At 62.1% G+C, this 23,250-nt stretch overlaps 1 protein-coding gene across 4 annotated transcripts; it reads left to right on the top strand.

The window, feature by feature from the left end:
- Positions 1-478: 478 nt before the first annotated feature.
- BAZ2A (bromodomain adjacent to zinc finger domain 2A) lies at positions 479-22,510 on the top strand. Of its 4 annotated transcripts, none has more exons than XM_030967276.1 (29): positions 479-541; positions 4,269-4,406; positions 5,412-5,996; positions 6,307-6,474; positions 7,070-7,255; positions 7,530-7,769; positions 7,854-7,914; positions 8,361-8,469; positions 9,110-9,211; positions 9,295-9,505; positions 9,590-9,651; positions 9,725-9,790; positions 9,901-10,092; positions 10,179-10,433; positions 11,195-11,409; positions 11,503-11,577; positions 12,210-12,372; positions 13,063-13,122; positions 13,200-13,335; positions 13,432-14,006; positions 14,475-14,700; positions 14,773-14,928; positions 16,085-16,248; positions 17,222-17,508; positions 18,518-18,650; positions 18,721-18,867; positions 19,491-19,738; positions 21,060-21,203; positions 22,048-22,510. In XM_030967276.1, exons 2-29 carry the CDS (start codon positions 4,271-4,273, stop codon positions 22,214-22,216), a joined length of 5,271 nt encoding a protein of 1,756 aa, XP_030823136.1. In that variant the 5' UTR covers positions 479-541; positions 4,269-4,270; the 3' UTR covers positions 22,217-22,510. The 4 variants fall into 4 exon arrangements, with proteins under 4 accessions (XP_030823136.1, XP_030823134.1, XP_030823133.1 ...); XM_030967274.1 differs by lacking the exon at positions 479-541 and adding an exon at positions 1,401-1,576; XM_030967273.1 differs by lacking the exon at positions 479-541 and having other exon boundaries at positions 1,626-4,406; positions 13,435-14,006.
- The last annotated feature ends 740 nt before the right edge of the window (positions 22,511-23,250 follow it).

Genomic DNA, 23,250 nt, shown 5'->3' with positions numbered 1-23,250 from the left:
CCGCCCCCCGCGCCGTTCCAGCTCCACCATTTCGCAGCACAAAGAGCCGCCCCGGCCCGGCCCTGCCCCGGCAGCTGCCACTTTGTCCCCGGGGTCCCGCGGGGCCGCTCCGGCCCGACCTCGCCCGGTGCGGGGCTGGGGGACACCCCCCGAGGGTACCGGGACCACCCCCAACTCCCGACCCCCCCCCTGCACTGCTCCGCCCGTGACCCCCCGGTGCCCCCCCGGTGCCGGGCTCTGCTCAACCCCACGGAGGAGAAGCGGGGTCCCGGGGGTGTCCCCACGGCGGTGGCACCCGGTGGTCCCGCGGCGCGCCCCCGGTTTGGGGGGGTGTCCCCCGCCATCCCCCCCCACGGAGGGCGGCGGTCCCTTTAAATGGCGGCGCGGCCCCGGTGGCGGAGGGGGCGGCGGCGGTCGCTGACATCACGCGGGGCCGGGAGCACCTGCGCCCCGCCCGGCTCCGCCACCGGCACCGGCACCGCAGCGCACCGGGCCGGGCGGGCACCGGGGCTGCTGCGGGCCGCCCCCGCCGCCCCCCCAGGTACGCAGCGCGCAGGACGGGACCCGCGGACGGGGATACCGGCACCTACCGGGACCCCCTACGGGGCTGGGATGGCTGTAGAGGGACCCCCGTATCTGTATCGGGACCCCCTGAGACCGGCCCAGCTGCACCGGGACCCCGGTTCTGTACCGGGACCTCCCCAACCCCCCGGGAGCCTCGTCCAGGCCGGGAACCCCCGCACCGGGCTCCGCTGCCCCGCACCGGGAAGGGACACCCCCCCCCCTCCCCTCCGCCTTCCATTGCGGCCGTACCGGGACAGCCCCCCCGCACCGGGACCCCGTTCTCCCGCCGCCGCCCCCGGGGCCGGTGTCGCCCCCGGGCCCTGCGCAGCGCGGCCCGGCCGGTGCCGCGTGACGTCACCGGGGATCCCGGGGGCCGGGGGGAACTGTGGGGGGCCGGTGTCCCCGCGGCCGAGCCGGGCAGCACCGGTACCCTGCGAGGTCCCGGTCCCCGGTGCGCCGCCGTTCCCGGGGGTCGAGCTGGGGCTGCGGGGAGCGAGGGGGGGAACGAACGGGAGAGCGCGGGGGGGGAACGGGGGGGACGTTCCCAGGAGGTGCCGGTACGGGGTGGGGGAGCCCCGGGGGGAACCGGGGGTCCCGGAACCGGGGATGGGGGGGTTGGGGGGCGTCCCCGCGTGGGGATTCCCCCCGCCCTGACCCCGCCGGGGGCGGGGATCCCCCTCCCACGTGGGCGCGCGCCCGCCCCCGGTGACGCCACGGCGGCGCCGCTCCCGGTGACGCCACTGCGGCCGCCGTGACGTGCGGGGGGGGGGAGGCGGAGGGACGGGGACGGGGACGGGGGGAGGAGGACGGGACGGGACGGGGGCGGTCCCGGGACCGCCCGGCGGCGCGAGGCGCTTCCTGCCGCGGCCGCGGGTTCGTCTCTCCGCGGCCCGGCTCCCTGGTTACCGGATCGGAGCGGAGGGGCCCGGCCCGGTGCGGCGGAGGGGCCGCGCCATGCCGAGCCGCCCCCGCCCCGCGCCGCCTGAGCCGGGCCCGCGCCGCCGCCTGCCAGGTGCGGGGTCGCGGCGGAGGAAAGGGGGGGGCCCGGGCGGTAACGGGCCGTTAACGGCCCCGGGTGAAGGCAGCGAGGGGCTGGGAGGGTCGGTTGAGGCGGTTTGGGCCCGGCGGCGGCGGCGGCGGCACCCCGCTCCCCTTTGCTGACCTCGGTGAGACGCCGTCCTCTCCCCCCGCTTCCCCCTGCGCATCCCGGTTCCATGGCCTGAGCCCCCCTCCTCCTCCTCCTCCGTTACCGGCTCCCGGCGACTCCCCCGCTCCCTTCCCGGTGCAGCGGCCAAGGGCCCAGACCCGCGGGGAGCCCCAGCCCCGTTCCCGGTGCCCCGTGCGGTTCCCCCGCAGCCCCGTCCCGGAGCTCGGGGGAAGCCCCCTCGCCGCCGGTACCGCCCGGCCGTGTTCCCCCCGCCCCACCGGGACCGGGACCCCCTGCAGCGGACACCGAGCCCCCCATCCCCGGAGAGCCGGCGAGGGCTCTGGGGCTGTCCTTGCCGCAGGGACCGGGGGGGTCCCCGCCGGTCTGCGGGGCCGGCGGGGGACCGGTCCCGTGTCCCCCCGGTGTGTCCGTCCCCGCAGGAAGTGGCCGGGAAATGGCAGCCGGTTGTTGCGTCTCGTTGTTTTTGAAACGTCCTTTTTAATCAGGTCGCGTCACGCTCCCGGCGCCTCCCGGTGCCACCGGGGCCGCACAACCGGGGAAGCACCGGGGAACGGCAGCGGCTCCACGGCACCGACGGTTCCCCCCCAGCCTGGAGCTCTGTCCCCTCCCGGGGACAGCTCCGGTGTCCCCGCGGGGATCCCAGGGCCCGGTGGTGCCGCTGCCACCGGGTTTGACACCGGGCGGGCGGCGCTGCCACGTCGGCCGTGCCCGGTGCGACCAGAGCCAGGCTCGGTGCCGCCTTGTCACCCACCATCACTGCCCTCGGTGCTGCCATCCGAGGCTCTCCTGCCCCTCGCCCTCCTCACCTTGCCCGGCTCCGGTTTCTCGCCGTGGCCCAGTTTCAGCTCCACGCTCAGGGCGGGGGGAGCGGGCCCACGGGAGCCCCGGTGAGGGTGGGAGGTGACAAGTGGCCTTGGGTGGCCGTGGATGAGCACGGATGAGCACGGATCGCCGGTGTCCTGGCGCTGGCCGAGCTCCCAGCGATGCCAAGGCCGGCTCTGGCCTCTGCCAGGCCTGGCACCCTGGAGCGAGGGTGACATTCCCACTTTGCTTTCATTTTCCCCCAGCGCCTTCCCCACGTTCCCAAACCATCCCAGTCCAGCTCCGTGTGCCACCTGCAGCCTCCACCTGCCCGGTGGCCCTGGCACATCCCTCGGTGGCCCTGGCATGGCCCTGGCACATCCCTCGGTGGCTCTGGCACAGCTCTGACCTCCAGAGCCGGCAGCGCCTTCCTGGCCGGCACTTCACACACGGGGTGGGACCGGAAAGGCTTTTCCTTATCCAGCCCCAAAAGGCTTTTCCTTATCCAGCCCCGGTGTCCCCACGGTGTCCCCACGCCCGGGGGTTCCAGCCGGCTCGGGCCAGCGGCCGGCTCGGGGCTCAGGGGAGGCGGCTCCAGGGCCATCCCGGGAGTTGTGGCTGCGGCGGCGTCACCGCCCATACGGGTTCCTCCGGTGCGTGAATCACCCGGCGGCCCTGGCCAGGCTTTGGTGGCCCCTGTGGCCCTGCCAGGGCACCAGCTGAGGGTGTGATGAAATCGGGGTTTCGACACGGGGCTGTGCCACCAGCGCTGCTGCTGAAGTGCCGAGCGCGGCGGCCTTGGCCCTTCCGGAGAGGTCGGCGCCGCCTTGGCCGGTGGCAAGCGTGGCACAAGCAGTGGTGGCAGCTCCCTGGGGTGTCCCTGTGGGTCCCCACCAGCACTGGGGCTCCCTCCTCATCTGCTGGGCTTGCAGGGCCTCAGTTCCCTCAGTTCCATCGCAGGATGGACCCACCAGGATCCCTCCCTGTGGGCTCGGGTTTGAGGGAACATTTGGGGGGTTCCTGAGGGATGAAGGTCACCAGGATCCCTCCTGAACCCCAGGCCTCGGGTTTGAGGGAGTATTTGGGGTTCCTGGGGGATGAATTCACCAGGATCCCTCCCTGTGGCCTCGGGTTTGGGGTTCCTGGGGGATGAAGGTCACCAGGGTCACCAGGATCCCTCCTGAACCCCAGGCCTCGCGTTTGAGGGAGCGTTTGGGGTTCCTGGGGGATGAAGGTCACCAGGCTCCTGCCCAAGCCAGCGCTGGGGCTTCAGCTCCCAGCAAAGCCCAGCCTCAAACCCTGGAGCTGTGCCGGGAGAACGGGGTGTGGGGTCCCCTCCACCTTGAGGGGCACGGCAGGGACACTGTGTCACCACAGGGTCATCCCTGTGCCAGGAGCGTTGGCTGTGCTGGCTCCTCTTGGGGTCACTGAGCTGCTTTGGGGGGTCTCTTGTCCTTGGCTGGGAGCGCAGGAGCAGCCACGGGATGGTGGCACACGGTGGTCACACCTTGGTGATGGCTGTCCCTGGGGTGACAGGCTGTGCTCAAGCCGGTGGCAGCTCGTCCAGCTGGGATGGCTGGGCCTGGGCCAGGTGCCCTCTCAGTCCTGGGGGGCTTCAGTGTCACTCGTCACCCTCCCCAGGCTGGGGACCACAAAGGGTCAGTGGTGGGTGGGTCACCACAGTGGCCACCCCAGTCCACACCAGTGACTGACCCCATCTTGTCCCCCCGCGCAGAAATGGAAACAAACAACCATTTGAACTTCACTGGCCTTTCCTCTGCACCCGCTGCCTCAGGACCGAAACCCACGCCTGCCTCAGGGGACTCCCCCTTCGCCCACAGCTCCCCGCTCAGCTTCCCCCAGCAAGGGAAAAGTGAGTGAGCCCACGGGGACAGGGCTGGGGGCAGAGGGGACACGGGGATGGGGTGGCTGCGGGGACAGAGGGGACACAGGGATGGAGGGAACACAGGGATGGGGTGGCCAGGGGCCCTGCAGGGATGGAAGGGATGTGGGGGCTGCAGGGACAGAGGGGACACAGGGATGGAGGGAACACAGGGGTGGAGGGGCTGCAGGGATGGAAGGGCTGTGGGGACAGAGAGGACACAGGGATGGAAGGGCTGCAGGGACAGAGGGACGGAGGGGACACAGGGATGAGGGGGCTGCAGGGACAGATGGCTGCAGAGGCCATGGCCAGCAGCAGCTCCAGCACAAGGGGCCAGGGCCGGGGTCTGTGCGTCCCTGCCGCCGCCTTGGCCTAGAAAAGCAGCCGTGCCAGCCCCGGGGCCGTGCGTGGATTTGGCCGCTCAGCTGATCCGGCACAGCCCTGCCAAGCTCGGCTAATCCCCGGCGTCCTGCGGCGCTCGGTTTGCCAAACGGGGACCGTGCAGCTCCCCCCCTCCCTCCCTGCTTCTCTCCAGGCATGGGGAGGGTTAGGGGACACCAGCAGGGCTTTGACAGCTGCCCTGCCTGGCCATTGATCCATCCTCAGACCCCACTGGAGAGACCACGCAGGGCTCAGCCCAGTGCTATGGCACAGCCGGTTTGGCAAACAGGGACCGTGCAGCTCCCCCTCTCCCTGCTTCTCTCCAGGGAGGATGAGGGGGGGACATGAGCAGGGTTTTGGCAGCTGCCCTGCCTGGCCATTGATCCAACCCCACTGGAGAGACCCCGCGGCGCTCAGCCCGGTGCTGGCACAGCCGGTTTGGCAAACGGGGAGCTGGGGATCGTGCAGATGCCCCCCTCCCTCCCTGCTCCTCTCCAGGCACAGGGAGAGTCGTGGGGGGACACAAGAAGGGCTTTGGCAGCTGCCCTGCCCGGCCATTGATCCATCCTCAAACCCCCTTGAGAGGCGCTGACCTCCCTCTGCTCCCTCCCTCAGGTCTGAACGGGGGCATGAATGTCAATGGCTTCTCTACTGTATCCCACCCCGGTACTTCAGGGACCTTCTCACCCGGCTCTGCTCCCGCCGGGGCCCAGCCCCTCCGCTCCTACGACTGCCTGTGGGACTACTCGCCCTACACGCCCGCCGGTGGTGGTGGCCTCAAGGACGGGGGGGGCCCTCCCAACCTCGGACAGTTCCCCCTCAACGGCGTGGCCGGGGGCTCCCGGCCGGCCTCGCCGGGGCACGGCACCAACCTGCGGCCAACCGGGCAGGAGCTGTGGGGCAACGGCACCGCGGGGCCCATGGGGCTGAGCTTCGACTCGCAGGAGCTCTACGACTCCTTCCACGAGCAGGGCTTTGAGTTGATGCAGAACGGGCCCGAGGGGTTCTACGCCGCGGGTCAGTCCTCGCCCGTGCTGAGCTCGGACACGCAGCCCTTCCCAAACGAGCCAGAGCCCAGCCAGGGAGACGCTGAGGGTGCAGCCAAAGAGATGCCCAGCACCACAAACACCACCAGCAGCACCATCATGGAGAACGGGGGTGGGCTGGTGGGCAGCCAGGAGCTGGAGGAGGCACAGCCAGGTAGGAGCCCTGAGGGCTGGCAGAGCTCTGGGATGCGGTGCTGGGTGGGTGCTGGATGCTGGTGGAGTTGGGCATCGTGTTCTTGGGGAATCCCAGCTGCTCTGACCCACCTGCCCCGTGTCCTGGATGGGGTTTGGCCGGTCACAGCTTGGAGTAGGCATTGGGATCTCATAAAACCAGGCTGGGTGTCACCACCCCATGCCATGGAAAGCTGGCTGGGTGTCCCAGCACAGGGCCCAGCAGTGGGGATCCCCCCAGCTCTGTCCCCTTCACATCTCAGGGTCTATTTTCGGTCGATTGCTCCCTTCAGACCTGAAGATCTGCAGCTACAACGGGGCCGCAGCTGCTGGCACGGGGTCACTGGGGCCAGAGGGGCCCAGTGGGTGCCTGGGGGAGGCATCACCCATCGCCCCGCGGCTGGAGGACACCCACATGCTCAGCGAGGACCCCCTGGAGCCCTTCGAGTCCCTGGCCAGAGGTAGGGGGGATGTCGAGGGGGGCACAACCATTCCCTGGGCGGGAAGCAGTGCCAGCTCTTCTCCATCCCCACGTGGGGATGCTGTGGTGGCCGTGGGGATGCTGCGGTGTGTTGCGGTGGCCGTGGGGATGGGGTGGTGGCCGTGGGGATGCTGCGGTGGCCGTGGGGATGCTGCGGTGTGTTGCGGTGGCCGTGGGGATGGGGTGGTGGCCGTGGTGCTGCGGTGGCCGTGGGGATGCTGCGGTGGCCCTGGCGCTCTCCCGAGGCAGGGGCGGGCCCGCGTCCCCGGCTCGCTGCCGGCTTTTCCTTCCCTGCCTTCCTTCCCGTCCTTCCCAGCTCCGTGACGAGGCGGTTACTCAGCGCCTGAACTTCCGCGCCGCTGAGCATCGCCACGGCCATTTTGGGCTCCTCCGCTTCCCAGAGGAGGAGGAGGAGGAGGCGGAGCTGGGGGGGAGAGGAGAGGAGGGGGGACCCAAACCCCTTTTAACCCCTCTGCTGCCGGAGCCTTTTCATCCACTCCACACACACCCCATTCCCCGTGAGCGGAGATGTTGCTCCGTGCGCCCCCAACCCTGGTGCTCACCCCCTTCCCCAGACCCCGGCACCGGCGATTTGTACGCGATGGACGACTCGCAGCTGGTGAGCGACAAGTCCTCCTTGGAGGAGCCCCCCGACCTGGCCGCCAGCCCCCCACTCCACGCCGGCCCCTTCAGCCTGCTGCCCGCCAGCCCCTCGCCCGCCCCGCTGCTCGATGCCCCCGGCTCGCCGCCCGCCCTGCCCGGTACGTGCTGCCCCCCACACCGGGAGGGGATGGGGGTCTCGTTCCCCACGAGGGATGCACCGTGAGCCCCACGGGGGTCTCCCCACCGGTCTCGTTCCCCCACGAGGGATGCACCGTGAGCCCCACGGGGGTCTCCCCACCGGCCTCGTTCCCCATGAGGGATGCACCGTGCGGGTCTCCGTGGCACCGGCGAGGCCCCCGGGCAGCGCAGGGAGGGAGGGGACGCGCGGCCCCGGTGACGTGTCCGGTGACGTTCCTGACCTTGGCTCCTCAGGCGACAACGGCGAGCTGAAGAGCGGCGACCACGCGGGGCTGCGGGACTCGGGGTCCCTGGAGCTCGACCCTCCGTTGGAACCGGAGTCTCCGGTCCCGTCTGCTGAGGAGGAGGAGGAGGAGGAGGAGGAAGAAGAGGAGGAGGAGGAGGAGGAGGCTGCCGACAGCTGCCCGGAGACTTCGGCCGCGCCAGGAGACGGAGAGAGCGAGGAGCCCGCCCTGCTGAGTGCCTCGGGGGCAGGTGTGGCCGCCCCCCAGCCCCGGGCTGACCCCCCCGGTGCCCCCCGCCCGCCAGCCCATGGTCCCCTCTGTCCCCTCCCCGCAGGTGATGTCCCTCGGCGGCGCATCGCCACGCAGGAGGAGGTGCGCTTCCCGCTGCAGCACGGGTACGTGGGGCGGCCCCCGAGCCTGTTCCCTTTCCCCCTGTCCTGTTCCTGTCCCCCTTCGGCTGTCCTGCCCTCGAATTTTTTCCCTTTCCACCCTCTTGTTCCTGTCCTCCTCCGGCCCTCCTGCCCCCCAGCTCTGGTGCCCTCCCCATCCTGCCTCAAAAACTACCCAAACTGCCGTCCCCTTGCCACCATCCTGCTCCTGAAGCTGTCCCTGTCCTGTCCCCATCGTGTCCCCATCGTGTCCCCATCCTGCTCCTGTCCCCACCCCCTTTCCCATCCTCCCCCCTCTCTCCATCCCTTTCCCATGCCGTCCCCATCCCCAACCCCTCCCACTGCTCTGTCCCCGACGCTGTCCCCTCCCCATCCTGTCCCCGCTGCTGTCCCCTGGTCCTGCCCCCTCCCCATGCTGCCCCACGGCCCCGGGCTGACGCTGCCGTGCCCAGGTGGAGGCGGGAGGTCCGCATCAAGAAGGGGAACCATCGCTGGCAGGGCGAGACCTGGTACTACGGCCCCTGCGGGAAGAGGATGAAGCAATTCCCGGAGGTCATCAAGGTACCACCAATCCAAATGTTTGAGAATATTTTGGGTTATTTGGGATATTTTGGGTATTTGGAATATTTGGGGTATTTGGAATATTTTGGGGGATTTGGGACGTTTAGAATATTTGGGGTATTTGGGATATTTTGGGGCATTTGGGGGATTTGAGACATTTAGAATATTCGGGGTATTTGGAGTGTTTTGGACATTTGGGGTATTTGGGGACATTTGGGCTATTTTGGGACTTTTGGGGGATTTGGGAAATTTAAAATATTTGGGATATTTGAGGTATTTAGGATATTTTGGGGTACTTGAGAAATTTAGAATATTTGGGGTATTTGGGGACATTTGGAAATATTTGAGGTATTTGGAATATTTTGGGGTATTTGGGATAGTTGGGGCATTTGGGACATTTGAGGTCATTGAGGTATTTGGGACATTTAGAATATTTGGGGATATTTGGGCTATTTTGGGACTTTTGGGGTATTTGGGGTATTTCGAATATTTGGGACATTTTGGGGGAGTTATGGGGAGGGAGGCGGTTCTGACCCACCGCAACCCCCCCAAAGCTCAGAACTGCAGCTGATGGAGGCTGTGGTGAACCCAGAGCGCTGAGCTTCCTCCCAACCTTCCTCCTCCTCCTCCCTGTCCGCAGTACCTGAGCAGGAACATGGTGCAGGACGTGCGGCGCGAGCACTTCAGCTTCAGCCCCCGCATGCCCGTGGGCGACTTCTACGAGGAGAGGGACACGCCAGAGGTGGGTCTGGGGGCTGCCCAGCCCCCCCTGTGCCCCCCAAGCCCTCGCCGTGCCCACGGGTGACCCCAACTTGTGCCCCACAGGGCGTGCAGTGGGTGAAGCTGAGCCCCGAGGAGATCCCCGGGCGCATCCAGGCCATCACGGGCAAGCGCGGCCGGCCCCGCAACGCCGAGAAGGTCAAACCCAAGGAGCCCCCGGCCACCAAACGGGGCAGGGGCCGCCCACCCAAGGTCAGGATGGTGGATTTGCTCAGCAAGACGGACGCGCGGCTGCTGAAGAGGCTGGAAGCACAAGGTGCCCCCCTTTCCCATCCCCCGCGGGAAGCTCCTCACAGCTTGGTGGGCTCGTGGTTCATGTCCGCTCTGTGCCCCCTTCCAGAGGTGCTCAGCGAGGAGGACAAGTTGAAGATGAGCAAGATCAAGAAGAAAATGAGGCGGAAGGTGCGGGTATGGGGATTGGCAGGGGTTTCCCTTGGTGCAGGGGGTCTCTGAGCGGGTCTTGTCTTCCCCTCAGGCCAAGAACAAGCAGAAGCAGGAGGCCAAAGCCCCCAGGACCAAGGAGGCCAAGAAGAAATCCAAGGTGAGTCCGTGGGCACCAGTAGGCTGGGGAGAGGGAGGAGATGAAAAATGAAAAATGGATTTTCCCCCTTAACTTTTTTTTTCTCCCCACACATCCGGGCTCTGACTCAGGCCAAGGAGAAGAAGGGGAAGGCAGAGAAGGGCAAGGACAAGGCCAGGCCCAAGGAGAAGAAGGCCAAGGGGGCTCGGAAGGCAGACAAGGGGCTGCTGGCCCAGCGGCGCCTGGAGGAGCGGCGGCGGCAGCAGCTCATCCTGGAGGAGATGAAGAAACCCACAGAGGACATGTGCCTGGGGGACCACCAGGTGGGCCGTGCTGGGGGGCTCAGAAATGTCACCCCGAGGAGCCACCAGCTGGTTCTGACCCCCCCTTTCTTCTCCCTGATCCACAGCCCCTCCCGGCCTTCTCCCGCATCCCGGGGCTGGTCCTGCCCAGCCGTGCCTTCTCCGACTGCCTGACGGTGGTGGAGTTCCTGCAGAGCTACGGGAAGGTGCTGGGGCTGGAGCCAGCCCGGGACGTGCCCACGCTGGGGGCGCTGCAGGAGGGGCTGCTGGGGGTGGCCCCCGGGGCGGGGCAGCTGCAGGACCTGCTGGTGAGGCTGCTGCAGGCGGCGCTCTGCGACCCGGGGCTGCCACCCTACTGCCAGGTGAGACCCCTTCCCTGCCACCCTACTGCCAGGTGAGACCCCTTCCCTGCCACCCTACTGCCAGGTGAGACCCCCTTCCCTGCCAGGTGAGATGGTGAAGTGAGAGACCCCCCCACCAAGTCAGACAAGTCCTTCCCTTTCACCCCTTTCTGCCCTTCCCCCTTCCCTTATTTTTTCCCCTTTCCTTTCTCCCTCTTCCCTTTCTTTTTCCCCTTTCCATTTCCCCCACCCATTTTCTTCCCTCTTTCTTCCCCCCGTTTTCCTTTCCTTTCCCCCCTTTCCTTTCCCTCCCTTTCCTTTTTTCAATCCTTTAACCACCTTCAGCTTTCTTTTCCCCTTCTTTTCTTCCCCCCATTTTCCCTTTCCTTTCATTCCTTTGTCCTTTCTTTTCCTTCCCTTTTTTCCCCACCACTTTTTTTAATTTTTACTTCTACTTTCACTTTCCTTCCCTCCCCTTTCCTTTTTTCTCTCTTTCTCCCTTTTTCACCACCTTCCCCTGGCTGGGGCTGTCAGTGCCCGCAAAACTCAGGACAAAGAATACTAAAGTTGGGATTAAAATTCAGGATTCTTTGTCCTGAGTAAGAAGAGGGCTCTCCCTTTTCTTACCTGCAGCCATCCCCCTCCTCACCGCCAGCATCTTTTGGGGTGTCCCCCCATCCATCTTTATGGCGGGAGCACCTGTGGGCAGTAACCTCCTCTTGACAAAGCCCCGTGGGGGCAAGGAGGAGACTCCCCAAACCTCTCCCTTTGCTCTGGCCCAGTCCCTGAAGATCCTGGGGGAGAAAGTGTCGGAGATCAGCCTGAACAGGGACACGGTGTCGGAGGTGCTGCGCTGCTTCCTGACGGCGCACGGCGCGGGCGCGGATCTGTGCGAGGGGCTGCGCACCAAACCCTTCCAGGCGCTGCCCCCCGAGCTCAAAGCCTCCATCCTGGTCTTCCTCATCAACGAGCTCAACAGCAGCGCCCTCATCGTCAGGTGGGGCTGGCTGAGAGGGCAGGAAAATGCTCTGGGTTGGGGTGCTGGAGTGGATCCTGCTCGCTGGAGCCATCCCCATCTCTTGTTGTGCAGTGAGATCGACAAGACCTTGGAGAGCATGGCCAACTACAGGAAGAGCAAGTGGATCATTGAGGGGCGACTGCGCAGGTTGGTGGGGAGGGGGCTTCGCTTGCAGCCTCAGCATCATCCCCTCTGAGTGACCAGGTGCCTCAGGGTGGGCAGGGGGAGGTCACGGTGTCACTAGGGGGATGTCGCCAGGACACGAATCAACACGAGCGCACGCACCGCTGCTCTTGAGGTGAAGAAAAAGGGAACTTTATTTTCTGACTCCCAACATTTATAGATTTACAAAAGTGACAGTGGATTGGAGGGTGAAAGTGTCACCTCTCCAATGACACTGGGCAAACCAACAGTCCATCAAATTTCTCCTCTTCCATTAAAGAATGCGAAACAATGAGTTATTTACAGAAAGTGTGTCAGAATCCGGCTGTGGGATTGAGGGGCTGCAGGGTTGAGGGGCTGAAAAATTGGGGTTTGTAGGATTAGGGGGCTGTGGGATTGAGGGGCTGCAGGGTTGGGGGTCTGAAAAATCGGGGTTTGTAGGATTAGGGGGCTGAGAACCAGGTATGATAATCTTTGTGGGTCCCCTCCAAAGCAGAATATTTTATAATTTTCTGTGTGAGAAAGTTTGCTACAAGAATGTAAACATCAGAAGGCTTAGAAAATCTTAAAAAATCAGGGGCAACAGGTAGCCAACACGTCCAACTGTGTCCTGGCAGGCTGAAGGTCGCCCTGGCCAAGAAGACGGGCCGTCCTGAGTCGGAGATCACGGGGCTGGAGGACGGCCGGCGCCGGCGCAGCTCCCGCCTGACCGAGGACGTGGGGCTGGAGATGGAGGAGGAGGAGGAGACCCGGGGGCGAAGATCCCGCCGGGAGGAGGAGGTGGGATGCTCCAGGCTCTGTTGTGGGGGGCAAAAGTGAGGGTGCCACCTCAGGGGTCTCTTCCCTGACTGATCCATCCCCAGGATGGAGCTGCGTCACGTTGGGCGCCAATATATTGGAATTAAATACCAATAGAGCTGGGTGGGACGTGCCTGGGCTCGTCTGGCCCTTGCTGCTTGACCAAGGGTGGCAGCTGAGGTGGTTTCACCCCAGAGACACTTTTGGCTGGCTGGATGCTGCAGCTGGGCGCTTGGGACAAGTCCAGGCTTGCAGGAGCTCAGGTTTACCTTGGTGGAGAAGCTTTAAGGTGAGGTGAAGGAAAGGAGTTGGTTCTGATGGAGGGTTTGGATCCAGAGCTTTATTCCTGGCTCACAGGCCTCTGAATCCAGCAACAGCTCCAACAAAACTCCCTGACCCCGTGGTTGCTGCTCCTTTGAACCCCAGGGAGAGGGGCAGGGAAGGGATAGGGATCCCGCCAACCAGGTACAGGAGAGGTCTCAAGGAACAAATGACACCTGGATGGCCCAATGCCACCCCCCAGGGGTGGAAAGCATCTTTTGAACTCTGCCAATCACCCTTCTGGAATGCCAGGATTGACAGACAGCACTCAGCAGGGGCAAGGGAGGGGGAAAGGAGAGGTTGTTGGCACACCTGGGGAAGGACCCGGGATAAACTGAGGCACTTTCCCAGGCTGACACGTCTGCATCCAGCGTGCCGGAGCTGGAGCGGCAGATCGAGAAGCTGGCCAAGGTGAGCGGCTGCTGGAGGGCTGGGGTTCAGCCCTGCTGGGGGGCTGCAGCCCCCTCACCATGCCCTGCTCTCCTCAGAGGCAGATGTTCTTCCGCAAGAAGCTGCTGCATTCCTCCCAGACCCTGCGTGCAGCATGCCTGGGCCAGGACCGGTTCCGGAGGCGCTACTGGGTCCTGCCCCACCTGGGCGGCATCTTCGTGGAGGGCGCCGAGGGTGAGTGGGGAAGGAGCTTTTTGGGGGGATGAAAAACAAATGGAACGGCTGGGAGAGGAGCCCACATCTCACCTGCTCGTCCTGCTGCTGTCACAGCAGCTGAGGTGGTGGCTCAGGAGCCTCCTGAGGAGAAGATGTCCCCGCTGGTGTCGCCGGTGAAGGAGGAGCCGGCCGCCGTGCCCGTCGCCAGCCGGACGAGCTGCCCGACCTCGGCCTCCCGTGCCCGGGGGAGGCCCCGGAAAAGCAAAGAGGAGCTGGCCCAGCACTGCCAGCCCTGCCCCGTGCCCATCAACGGCGTCCTGGAGGAGCCAGAGCCCCTGGGGCAGAGCCAGCACGACCTCAGCCAGTCGGCGTTCCTGTCCTGGCTGAGCCAGACCCAGTCGTCCCTGCTCAAGGACTCTGTTCTCACCCCGGCCAGCAGCCCTGGCAAAGGCGACACGGGGCTCCCCGAGGCCCCCTCGGACCCCATGGAGGAGGAAGAGGAGGAGGAGGAAGAGGAGAGAGCCCCGGAGGCTGTGGCAAAGAGAGGGCCCTGGTTTAACCTGCTGCCCCGCACGCCTTGCGACGACCGAGCCCCCCTCGCTACCTCCTCGGCCGAGCCCTCGCCACGAGCCCCCGCAGCCCCCCGCAGCCAGAGCAGGGGGGAGCCCCCCAAGGGCTCAGCACGGCAGGTACAGGGCTGGGGGGGCTGCACCCCGACCCGAGGGGTGGGATGGGGAGGGGGATTCTCCCTGCGTGGCTGCAGGGTGTGGGGTGGGACCCTCTGTGTGAGCTGGTGGGACGGGGGGGCTCAGTCCTGCTGCCCTCAACGATGGGCTGGGGAGAAGGGAAACAGCTCCAGGGGTGGGGGGCTGCAGGGTTTGGGGGGCTGTGGGGTTGAAGGGTTGAAGAATTGGGGTTTGTAGGATTAGGGAGCTGTGGGGTTGAGGGGCTGCAGGACTGGGGGCAGTGGGTTTGGAGGGCTGAAGAATTGGGGTTTGTAGGATTTGGGGGCTGTGGGATTGAGGGGTTGCAGGGTTAGTGGGGGTGCAGGATTCAGGGGCTGAGGATCCAGCTGTTATAATCCTTGTGGGTCTCCTTCCAAAGCAGACTGTTTTATAATTTTCTGTTTTCTCTGACATTTCCCCCTGTCCCTCCAGCTGAACGGCCTCCCCTCAGACGACCCCACAGCCCCCCTGCTCGCCTCCACGCCGGTGCACGCCGGCCCCAGGGCCCACGGCGCCTGCCCCCGCAGCCAGGGCAGCCTGGAAAAGCTCCAGGACGTGCCAGGGCAGCCCAAACGCCGAGGGAGACCCCCCACCAAATTCTTCAAGCAGATGGAGCAGAAATACCTGACGCAGCTGACGGAGCAGCCGGTGCCCACCGGTGAGAGCCGGGAGCCCCGGGACCCCCCCGGTGCCCCTGGCACCGTGCTGAGCTGTGGCACTGCCCTTGCAGAGATGCAGAGTGGCTGGTGGTGGCTGAGGGACCCCGAGGAGCTGGAGGCCGTGGCACGGGCGCTGCACCCACGTGGCATCAGGGAGAAAGCCCTGCACAAGCACCTGACCAAGCACAAGGAGTTCTTGCGTGAGGTTTGCCTCAGGAGCACCACTGGTGAGTCTGCCAGGAGCCCACCCCCTGCCCCCAGACCCTCAGCTGGGTGGGGGGCTCTTGTCTGTCCCCCTGTGAGCCCCCCCATGAGCCCCCCAGATTTCATTTTCTGCATAAATCCCTAAGGCAGGGGATTTCTCCCTGTTCCCTCCCTGATCCCACCCTTTATCCCTCCAGACCTCACCTTCCACCCCTGCTCTGGGGATGGGATTGCTCCCTGTTCCCCCCAGAGCCCACCCCCTGCCCCCAGAGCCCCAGCTGGGTGAGGAGCTCTTGCCTGTCCCCCTGTGAGCCCCCCCATGAGCCCCCCAGATTTAGTTTTCTGCCCAAATCCCTAAGGCAGGGGGCTGCTCTCTGTTCCCTCACTGATGCCACCCTCTGTCCCCCAGACCCCACATTCCACCTACACCACCAGGGTGGGGGGCTGCTGCCTGCCCCCCATCTGTGCCCCTCCAGACCCCATCTTCTCCTTGCACCTCCAGGTTAGGGAGCTGCTCCCCGTCCCCCCTCTGTGACCTCCCCTTTTCCCCCTCCAGATCCCATTGTGTCCAGGGATGGGGCTCTGCTGCCTGTCCCCCTCCCTGACCCCTTTTCTCCTCTCCAGACCCCATTTTCTCCAGGGATGTGGCTCTGCTGGCTGATCCCATTTTCTCCTTTCCAGACCCCATCTTCCCCCTGTGTTCTGGGATGGGGCTCTGTTGCCTGTCCCCCATTTCTGACCCCATTTTCTCCTCTCCAGACCCCATCATGTCCAGGGATGTTTCTCTCCTCCCTGACCCATTTTCTCCTCTCCAGACCCCATCATGACCCTCACCCATTTTCTCCTTTCCAGGCCCCATCTTCCCCTTGTGTTCTGGGATGGGGCTCTGCTGCCTGTCCCCCATTTCTGACCCCATTTTCTCCTCTCCAGACCCCATCATGACCCTGACCCATTTTCTCCTCTCCAGACCCCATCATGCCCAGGGATGCCTCTCTCCTCCCTGACCCATTTTCTCCTCTCCAGACCCCATCATGCCCAGGGATGTCTCTCTCCTCCCCGACCCATTTTCTCCTTTCCGGACCCCATCTTTCCCCTCTGTCCCAGGTTGTTCTCTCCTCCCTGACCCGTTTTCTCCTGTCCAGACCCCATCATGACCCCGACCCGTTTTCTCCTTTCCAGACCCCATCTTCCACCCTCGCCCGGACCCGGCCAGCACCGCGGTGTCTCGGGAGGCCCTGGCTCAGTGGTCAGTGCTGGACAGAGCCTACGAGACCGACCTGGGCGTGCTGCAGTGGGTGGAGGAGCTGGAGCAGCGCGTCCTCATGGCCGACCTGCAGATCCGGGTGGGTGCCAGCCAGGGTCACCCCAATTCCTGCTTGTTGGGGAAGATGAAACAGGAATGTCATATTATAAATATGAAAAAAATTAACAACAGCAGCAACAACAACAACAATAATAATAGTAATAATAGTAGTAGTAATAATAATAATAATAATAATAATAATAATGATAATGATAATGATAATAATAATAATAATTCATATGAAATTATAGTAAATATTATAAAATTCATATTATAAATATGATTGCCTGGCAAAAGATTTTGAGAATATGGAAACTATAAGCGAGATTGAAATGAAAGCAAGCTTTGAGATCCTTTAGTTGCTGAACAACAGGAAAACAATGGTGTGGCTGGCTGAAGGTAAAATCCCCTTTTGATGGAACAACACCCTCTGCTTGCAGACAGGCCCAAGGGTCAAAGCAGACCCTACAGCTTGGCAGAAGGGGCCCAAAGAGGAGTTTTTAGGGTTTAAAACTACTCCAAAGAGGAGTTTTTAGGGTTTCCAAAGAGTAGTTTTTGGGCTTGGCAGAAGGGGCCCAAAGAGGAGTTTTTAGGGTTTAAAATGTAACACAGGATGGTAATGTAGTGATTCTTATAGGCTGTATGTAAATGCTGTAGGATTTGTGTATTGTACTGGATTAATTAGTGAGAATTAGAATATTCAACACAGAAGGAGATTTATTGTGTTGTAATGGGAACCCCACACTCTTACCCTTTCACCCTCTTACCTTTTTACTCCCTTGCTCTCTCACCCTCTCATCCTCTCTCCCCCTCTCTTCTCTCAGTCCAGCTCCAGCTGTGCCTGGCAGTTCCCAGCAGCTCCCTGCACTTGGCCCTTTGCAATAAACCCCAAATTCCACGCTCTGGCTTCAGAGATCTCTCCTCTCCATCCATCCCAACCATCCCACCCCCCCGACACTCCCACACTTGCTGACCACCGCCAAGTGACCACCACTGACCTCTCCCCTCCACAGGGCTGGACGTGTCCGAGCCCGGACTCGACGAGGGATGACCTGAGGTACTGCGAGCACAAAGTGGAGCCGCTGGAGGACATCACGGTGCGCAGCAGCCGGCGGGAGGCGCCGCCCGTGCGCCGGGAGCTCACCAACCCCCTGGACCTGGCCGTGCTGCGGCTGGCGGCGCTGGAGCAGAACCTGGAGCGCCGCTACCTCAAGGAGCCGCTGTGGCCGCTGCACGAGGTGGTGGTGGAGAAAGCCGTGCTGAGCAACCCCGAGGAGCTGGGCGTGGGCTCCACCGAGATGTGAGTGCGCCAGGCGGCCCCGGGAATGGGTTAGGAAAGGGTTGTTGCCTGGGAATTGCTGTGGAGGGGTCATTCCTGAGGAGGGGTCATTCCTGAGAAGGGGTCATTCCCTGGGAATTGCTGTGGAGGGGTCATTCTATGGGAATTGCTGAGGAGGGGTCATTCCTGAGGAGGGGTCATTCCTGAGAAGGGGTCATTCCCTGGGAATTGCTGTGGAGGGGTCATTCCATGGGAATTGCTGAGGAGGGGTCATTCCTGAGGAGGGGTCATTCTATGGGAATTGCTGAGGAGGGGTCATTCCATGAGAATTTTTGAGAAGGGGTTATTCCCTGGGAATTGCTGAGGAGGGGGTCATTCCTGCCCTCCTGGGAATGTTGGGGGTCAGCAGGGTTTGTCCTGGGGGTGGGGATGTCCAAGGGATGGGATTCCTTCTTGGGGACTGGAGGTCTCTGTGAGGGATGGGGTCTCTGAGGGATGGGGTCTCTCTGAGGGATGGGGTCTCTGTGAGGGATGGGGTCTCTGTGAGGGATGGGGTCTCTGAGGGATGGGGTCTCTGTGAGGGATGAGGTCTCTGAGGGATGGGGTCTCTGAGGGATGGGGCTCTCTGAGGGATGGGATCTCTGTGAGGGATGGGGCTCTCTGAGGGATGGGGCTCTCTGAGGGATGGGATCTCTGTGAGGGATGGGGTCTCTGAGGGATGGGGTCTCTGAGGGATGGGGTCTCTGAGGGATGGGGTCTCTGAGGGATGGGGTCTCTGAGGGGGGGTCTCTGAGGGATGGGGTCTCTGAGGGATGGGGTCTCTCTGAGGGATGGGGTCTCTGTGAGGGATGAGGTCTCTGAGGGATGGGGTCTCTGAGGGATGGGGATCTCCCCTGGGGATGGGGATCTCATGGGAGTCATCGTGGTCCTCCTCTTTCTGGGATCCTTTTTGGGGTGTGGGGGGGTTCCCCGTGCCCTGGGCCTGGGCAGGACCCCCGTGTCCGGGCTGAGCCCCCCGCTGTCCCCGCAGCTCGTACGAGATCACGCCGCGGGTGCGGACGTGGCGGCAGACGCTGGAGCGCTGCCGCAGCGCCGCCCAGGTGTCCCTGTGCCTCCTCCAGCTGGAGAAATCCATCGCCTGGGAGAAATCCGTCAACAGAGTGGTGAGAGCCCGCCCTGGGGGAGGGCAAAGGGGGGGTCCAAAGCAGCTCTGAGCCCCCCGTGTCCCCCCAGACCTGCCTGGTTTGTCGGAGAGGGGATGACGACGAGCACCTGCTGCTGTGCGACGGCTGCGACCGCGGCTGCCACCTCTACTGCCACCGGCCCCGCATGACAGAGGTGCCCGAGGGGGATTGGTTCTGCTCCGTCTGCGTGGCCAGGGTAGGTCGGGGGGCAGCCCTCATACCCCACCGGGGTGGTCCAGGAGGGATTCCAGACCCTGCTGGGCCCCCCATCCCCAGGAGAGGTTCTGGTGATGGGAGAAAGTCTGGTTCTCAAGAGGGATCCCCCATGGGACCCCCATCCCCAGGGGAATGGGACCCCCATCCCCAGACCCCCATCTCCCATTCCTGGGAGAGACCCTGATGGTCTCTGAGGGACCTCTGTGCCCCTGGGGGTCCCCCGTCCTAGAAAGGACTCTTATCTCTGGGAGGGACCCTCATATCTCTGGGAGAGACCCCCACATCAGCAGGAGGGGTCCCCATCCCAGGACTGGTGACCCCAGAGGGGCTCCCACCCCTCTGGAGTGAGGATTTGGTCCCCAGGAGACACCCTGATGAGAGACCCCCACCCAAAGGAGGAGAGACCCTGGGGGTGTCTGAGAGACCCCCACCCCCAGGAGAGACCCTGGTGGTCCTCCCATTGCTGTCCTGACCCCCAGGAGAACCTCTCATCCCCCAGAGACCCCAATGACCTCTGAGGGACCCTGGCCGGTGTGACCCCGTGGCTCGGCCAGCGTGACAATGAGCACAGGGGACAGAGGGTGACCCCCTTTCTCCCCCCAGGCCGGGCAGTACCGGGACCCCATCTCACCCCGGCGAGGCAAGAAACGGAAACGGGGCCGGGGGCTCGGGGGGAGCCCCGGCGAGGAGGAGGAGGAGGAGCCGAGCCCGCGGCGGCGCCGCCCGGCCCCGAGGCACCGGCGGGGGCCGCCCCCGGTGTCCCCCCGGTGTCCCCCCGGCGAGGCTCCGAGCCCGGCCCGCAGGAGGAGCGGGGCCCTGCGGGGCCAGCCCAGCGACCTGACCTTCTGCGAGTGAGTGGGGCCGGGGGAGATGGGGAGGGGGCTGCGTGGGGTCAGGGAACCTTCTGCGAGTGAGTGGGGCCGGGGGAGATGGGGAGGGGGCTGCACCTGGGTCAGGGACCTTCTGCGAGTGAGTGGGGTCGGGGGAAAATGGGGAGGGGGCTGCACCTGGGTCAGGGACCTTCTGTGAGTGAGTGGGGCCGGGGAAAATGGGGAGGGGGCTGCAGTGGGGTCAGGGACCCCCTGATGGCACCCAGGGGCGAGGGAAGGAATGAGAGTCTTGAGTCCCATATTTCAGAAGCTTAATTTATTATTTTATTTTGTATATGTTGTATTAAAATTTATTTATTTATTATATTTAAAGTTATCAATTTATTATATATTATATTGAAATTTATTATTTTATATATAATATATATGATAATAATTTTTTATTTTATATATTATATTAAAATGTATTTTATTATATATGATATTAAAATGTATTATTTTATATATTATATATATGATATTAAAAGAAAATTATAGATTAAAACTACACTAAAAGAAAATTATATTAAGATTTATTATTTTATTATACATATTATATTAAAATTTATTGTTTCATATATGATATATATTATATTAAAAGAAAATTATAGATTAAATCTATGCTAAAAGAATAGAAGAGACGAGACTCTTGACTCCATAGTGTGGTTCCCAAGTATAGTTTTAATATCTCATTTTCTTTTAATATAATATATATCTTAAAATAATAAATTTTAATATATATAATAAAATTATAAAATTTAATGTAATATATATAATAAAATAATAAATCAGCCTTCTGAAACATGGGAGTCAAGACTCTCATCTCTTCTTTCTCATCTCTTCTATTCTTTTAGTATAGTTTTAATATCTCATTGTCTTTTAATGTCATATATATCATAAAATAATGAATTTTAATATTATATATAAAATAAAACAATAGTTTTTAATATCATATATATAATAAAATAATAAATTTCAATATCATATATATCATAAAATAATAAATCAGCTTTCTGAAACATGGAGTCAAGATTTTCATCTCTTCTATACTTTTAGTGTAGTTTTAATATATAATTTTCTTTTAATATCATATATATCATAAAATAATAGATTTTAACATCATATATATCATAAAATAATAAATTTTAATTCCATATATATCATAAAATAATAAATCAAGGCTCATCTCTTCCCTTGCCTGGGACCCCTACGACCCCCACCACAATTGGTGACCCCGAGCAAAGAAAAATCCCACCCCGAGGGAAGGATTTCGGATCAAATCTGTCTGTGACCCCTTTGCCAGGATCATCCTGATGGAGATGGAGTCCCACGAGGACGCCTGGCCCTTCCTGGAGCCCGTCAACCCCCGCCTGGTCCCCGGCTACCGCAGGATCATCAAGAAGCCCATGGACTTCGGCACCATGCGCGCCAGGCTGCTGCGGGGAGGGTGAGCTGGGCCGGGGGCTCCTCGGGGGGCTGGGGGGTCCTGCTGGGGCTGGGGGGTCCTGCTGGGGCTGGGAGATCCTGCTGGGGCTGGGGGGTCCTCCTGGGGCTGGGGGATCCTCCTGGGGCTGGGGGATCCTCCTGGGGCTGGGAAATCCTGCTGGGGCTGGGGGGTCCTCCTGGGGCTGGGGGATCCTGCTGGGGCTGGGGGATCCTCCTGGGGCTGGGAGATCCTGCTGGGGCTGGGGGATCCTGCTGGGGCTGGGAGATCCTGCTGGGGCTGGGGGGTCCTCCTGGGGCTGGGGGGTCCTCCTGGGGCTGGGGGATCCTGCTGGGGCTGGGGGATCCTGCTGGGGCTGGCAGGGTCCCTGCCAGGGGTTGGATGTTCTTCCCAGCCCAGTGGCGTCCCTCAAAGGGATGATCCTTGTGGGTTTGGGGGGTTCCTCCAGGGTTGGGGGTCCATCTCCAGGGCTCTCAGGGCTTGAATGTCCCTCAAAGGGGTTGGATGTTCCTCTAGGCCAGTGGTGTCCTTCAAAGGGATGAGCCTTGTTGGTTTGGGGGGTTCCTCCAGTGGTGTTCCTCAAAGGGATGACCCTTGTTGGTTTGGAGGTCCATCCAGGGTTCCCAGGGGTTGGATGTCCCTCAAAGGGATGCTGAGGGGGTCTCTCCTGGACTATGGGGGTCTCTCCTGGGGATCCCATCCCCTCCTGAGAATCGAAATGAGGTTGATGGGGTCTCTCCCAGCGATGGGGGGATCACTTCCCCTCACGGGCTCAGGCTTCCTTCGATGCTGACGGGTCTGGGGGCTCCCTTGGGTGTCCCACCCAGCCGGTGCCATGGTCCCTCAGGTACTCGAGCTCGGCAGAGTTTGCAGCCGACGCGCTTTTGGTGTTCGACAACTGCCAGACCTTCAACGAGGACGACTCGGCCGTGGGCCGGGCGGGCCACGCCATGCGCCGGTTCTTCCAGAGCCGGTGGGAGGAATTTTATCAGGGAAAAAACGCTCCCAACCCCTGAAGGGGGGAATCCGGGGGTCTCCCCAAGCCCCCCCACCCACCACCACCACGAACTGCCTCCACTGGAGCTGCTCTCGCTGCCTGCTGATCCCACATTTTGGGGGTTTTTTTCCCCCCCTAAAAAACCTCCCAGCAGCATGAATGGGCCCCCCACCACCCTCTAAAGCCACCCCTCACTATGAGGCCCCTTCATGCTGCTTGGACCCCCTCCCCAAAAAATCCTGCCCCGTTCCCCGCCCCATTCCCCTTTTTTAATTTTTTTTTTTTCCCAGCACCACAAAAGTCACAGATTTGTGTAAGCCAAAAAAGAAAAAAAAAAAAAGGGTTTTTTTTTTTCTTGCTTTCTTTCAAAATTTCATTTTTGGATTAAGAGCAGAAACAGGAAACCCCACCCTCCCCTTTGTCCCTTCCCTCAAAATGGGGAGAACTCCCAAAAAAAGGGGAGAACCCTCCTAAAAAGGGGAGAACTCTTTGAAAAAAGGAGAGAATCCCCTGAAAAAGGGGAGAACTCCCTGAAAAAAGGAGAAACTCCCCCCCCTAAAAAGGGGAGGACTCCCCGAAAAAGAGGAGAACTCCCTGAAAAGAGGGGAGAAGCCCCCCCAAAACCTCGGGAATATTTAACGATAGCAATAGTTTAGTGAATGTCCGAGCACTCCTGTGCATCCTCTCATGCATTAACGGCCAGTAAAGTGGACTTAGCCCCTCCCCCCACCCCGGCCGGGACCCCCCCCCCCCCCACCCACACAGACACTTTAAGGGGAGGGGGACCCTCCCCCCCCCCCCAAAATCCCCTCGGACCCCTCCCCACCCAGCTCCAGGGACCAAAATGGGGAGGGGGCTGAGCGGGGACGGGGGGGGGGAGGGGGTCCCGGCCTCCCTTTTTTTTTCCTTTCCTCCACTTCTCAGGAAGAGCCCGGCCCCCCAGCTTAGAGGGGAGGGGGTGGGGGGGTCCTGGCCGCCCCTCGCCCCCCCCCCCCCAATTGAGACCCCTCAGGGATGCTACTGCAGGCCCCCCCCACCCCCCCCACCATGGAC

The sequence above is a fragment of the Camarhynchus parvulus genome, chromosome 29 (assembly GCF_901933205.1).
Source record: "Camarhynchus parvulus chromosome 29, STF_HiC, whole genome shotgun sequence".
NCBI lineage: Eukaryota > Metazoa > Chordata > Aves > Passeriformes > Thraupidae > Camarhynchus > Camarhynchus parvulus.
This window is presented reverse-complemented; position numbering and strand designations above follow the sequence as displayed.

Bases quoted from the DNA above. Each gene is read 5' to 3' on its own strand.
- BAZ2A (XM_030967272.1), top strand. From the start codon at position 4,106: ATGGCTGGGCCTGGGCCAGGTGCCCTCTCAGTCCTGGGGGGCTTCAGT. The intron at 4,407-5,411 runs GTGAGTGAGCCC...TCCCTCCCTCAG, and splicing joins CTTCCCCCAGCAAGGGAAAA to GTCTGAACGGGGGCATGAAT. The intron at 9,791-9,900 runs GTGAGTCCGTGG...GCTCTGACTCAG, and splicing joins AGGCCAAGAAGAAATCCAAG to GCCAAGGAGAAGAAGGGGAA.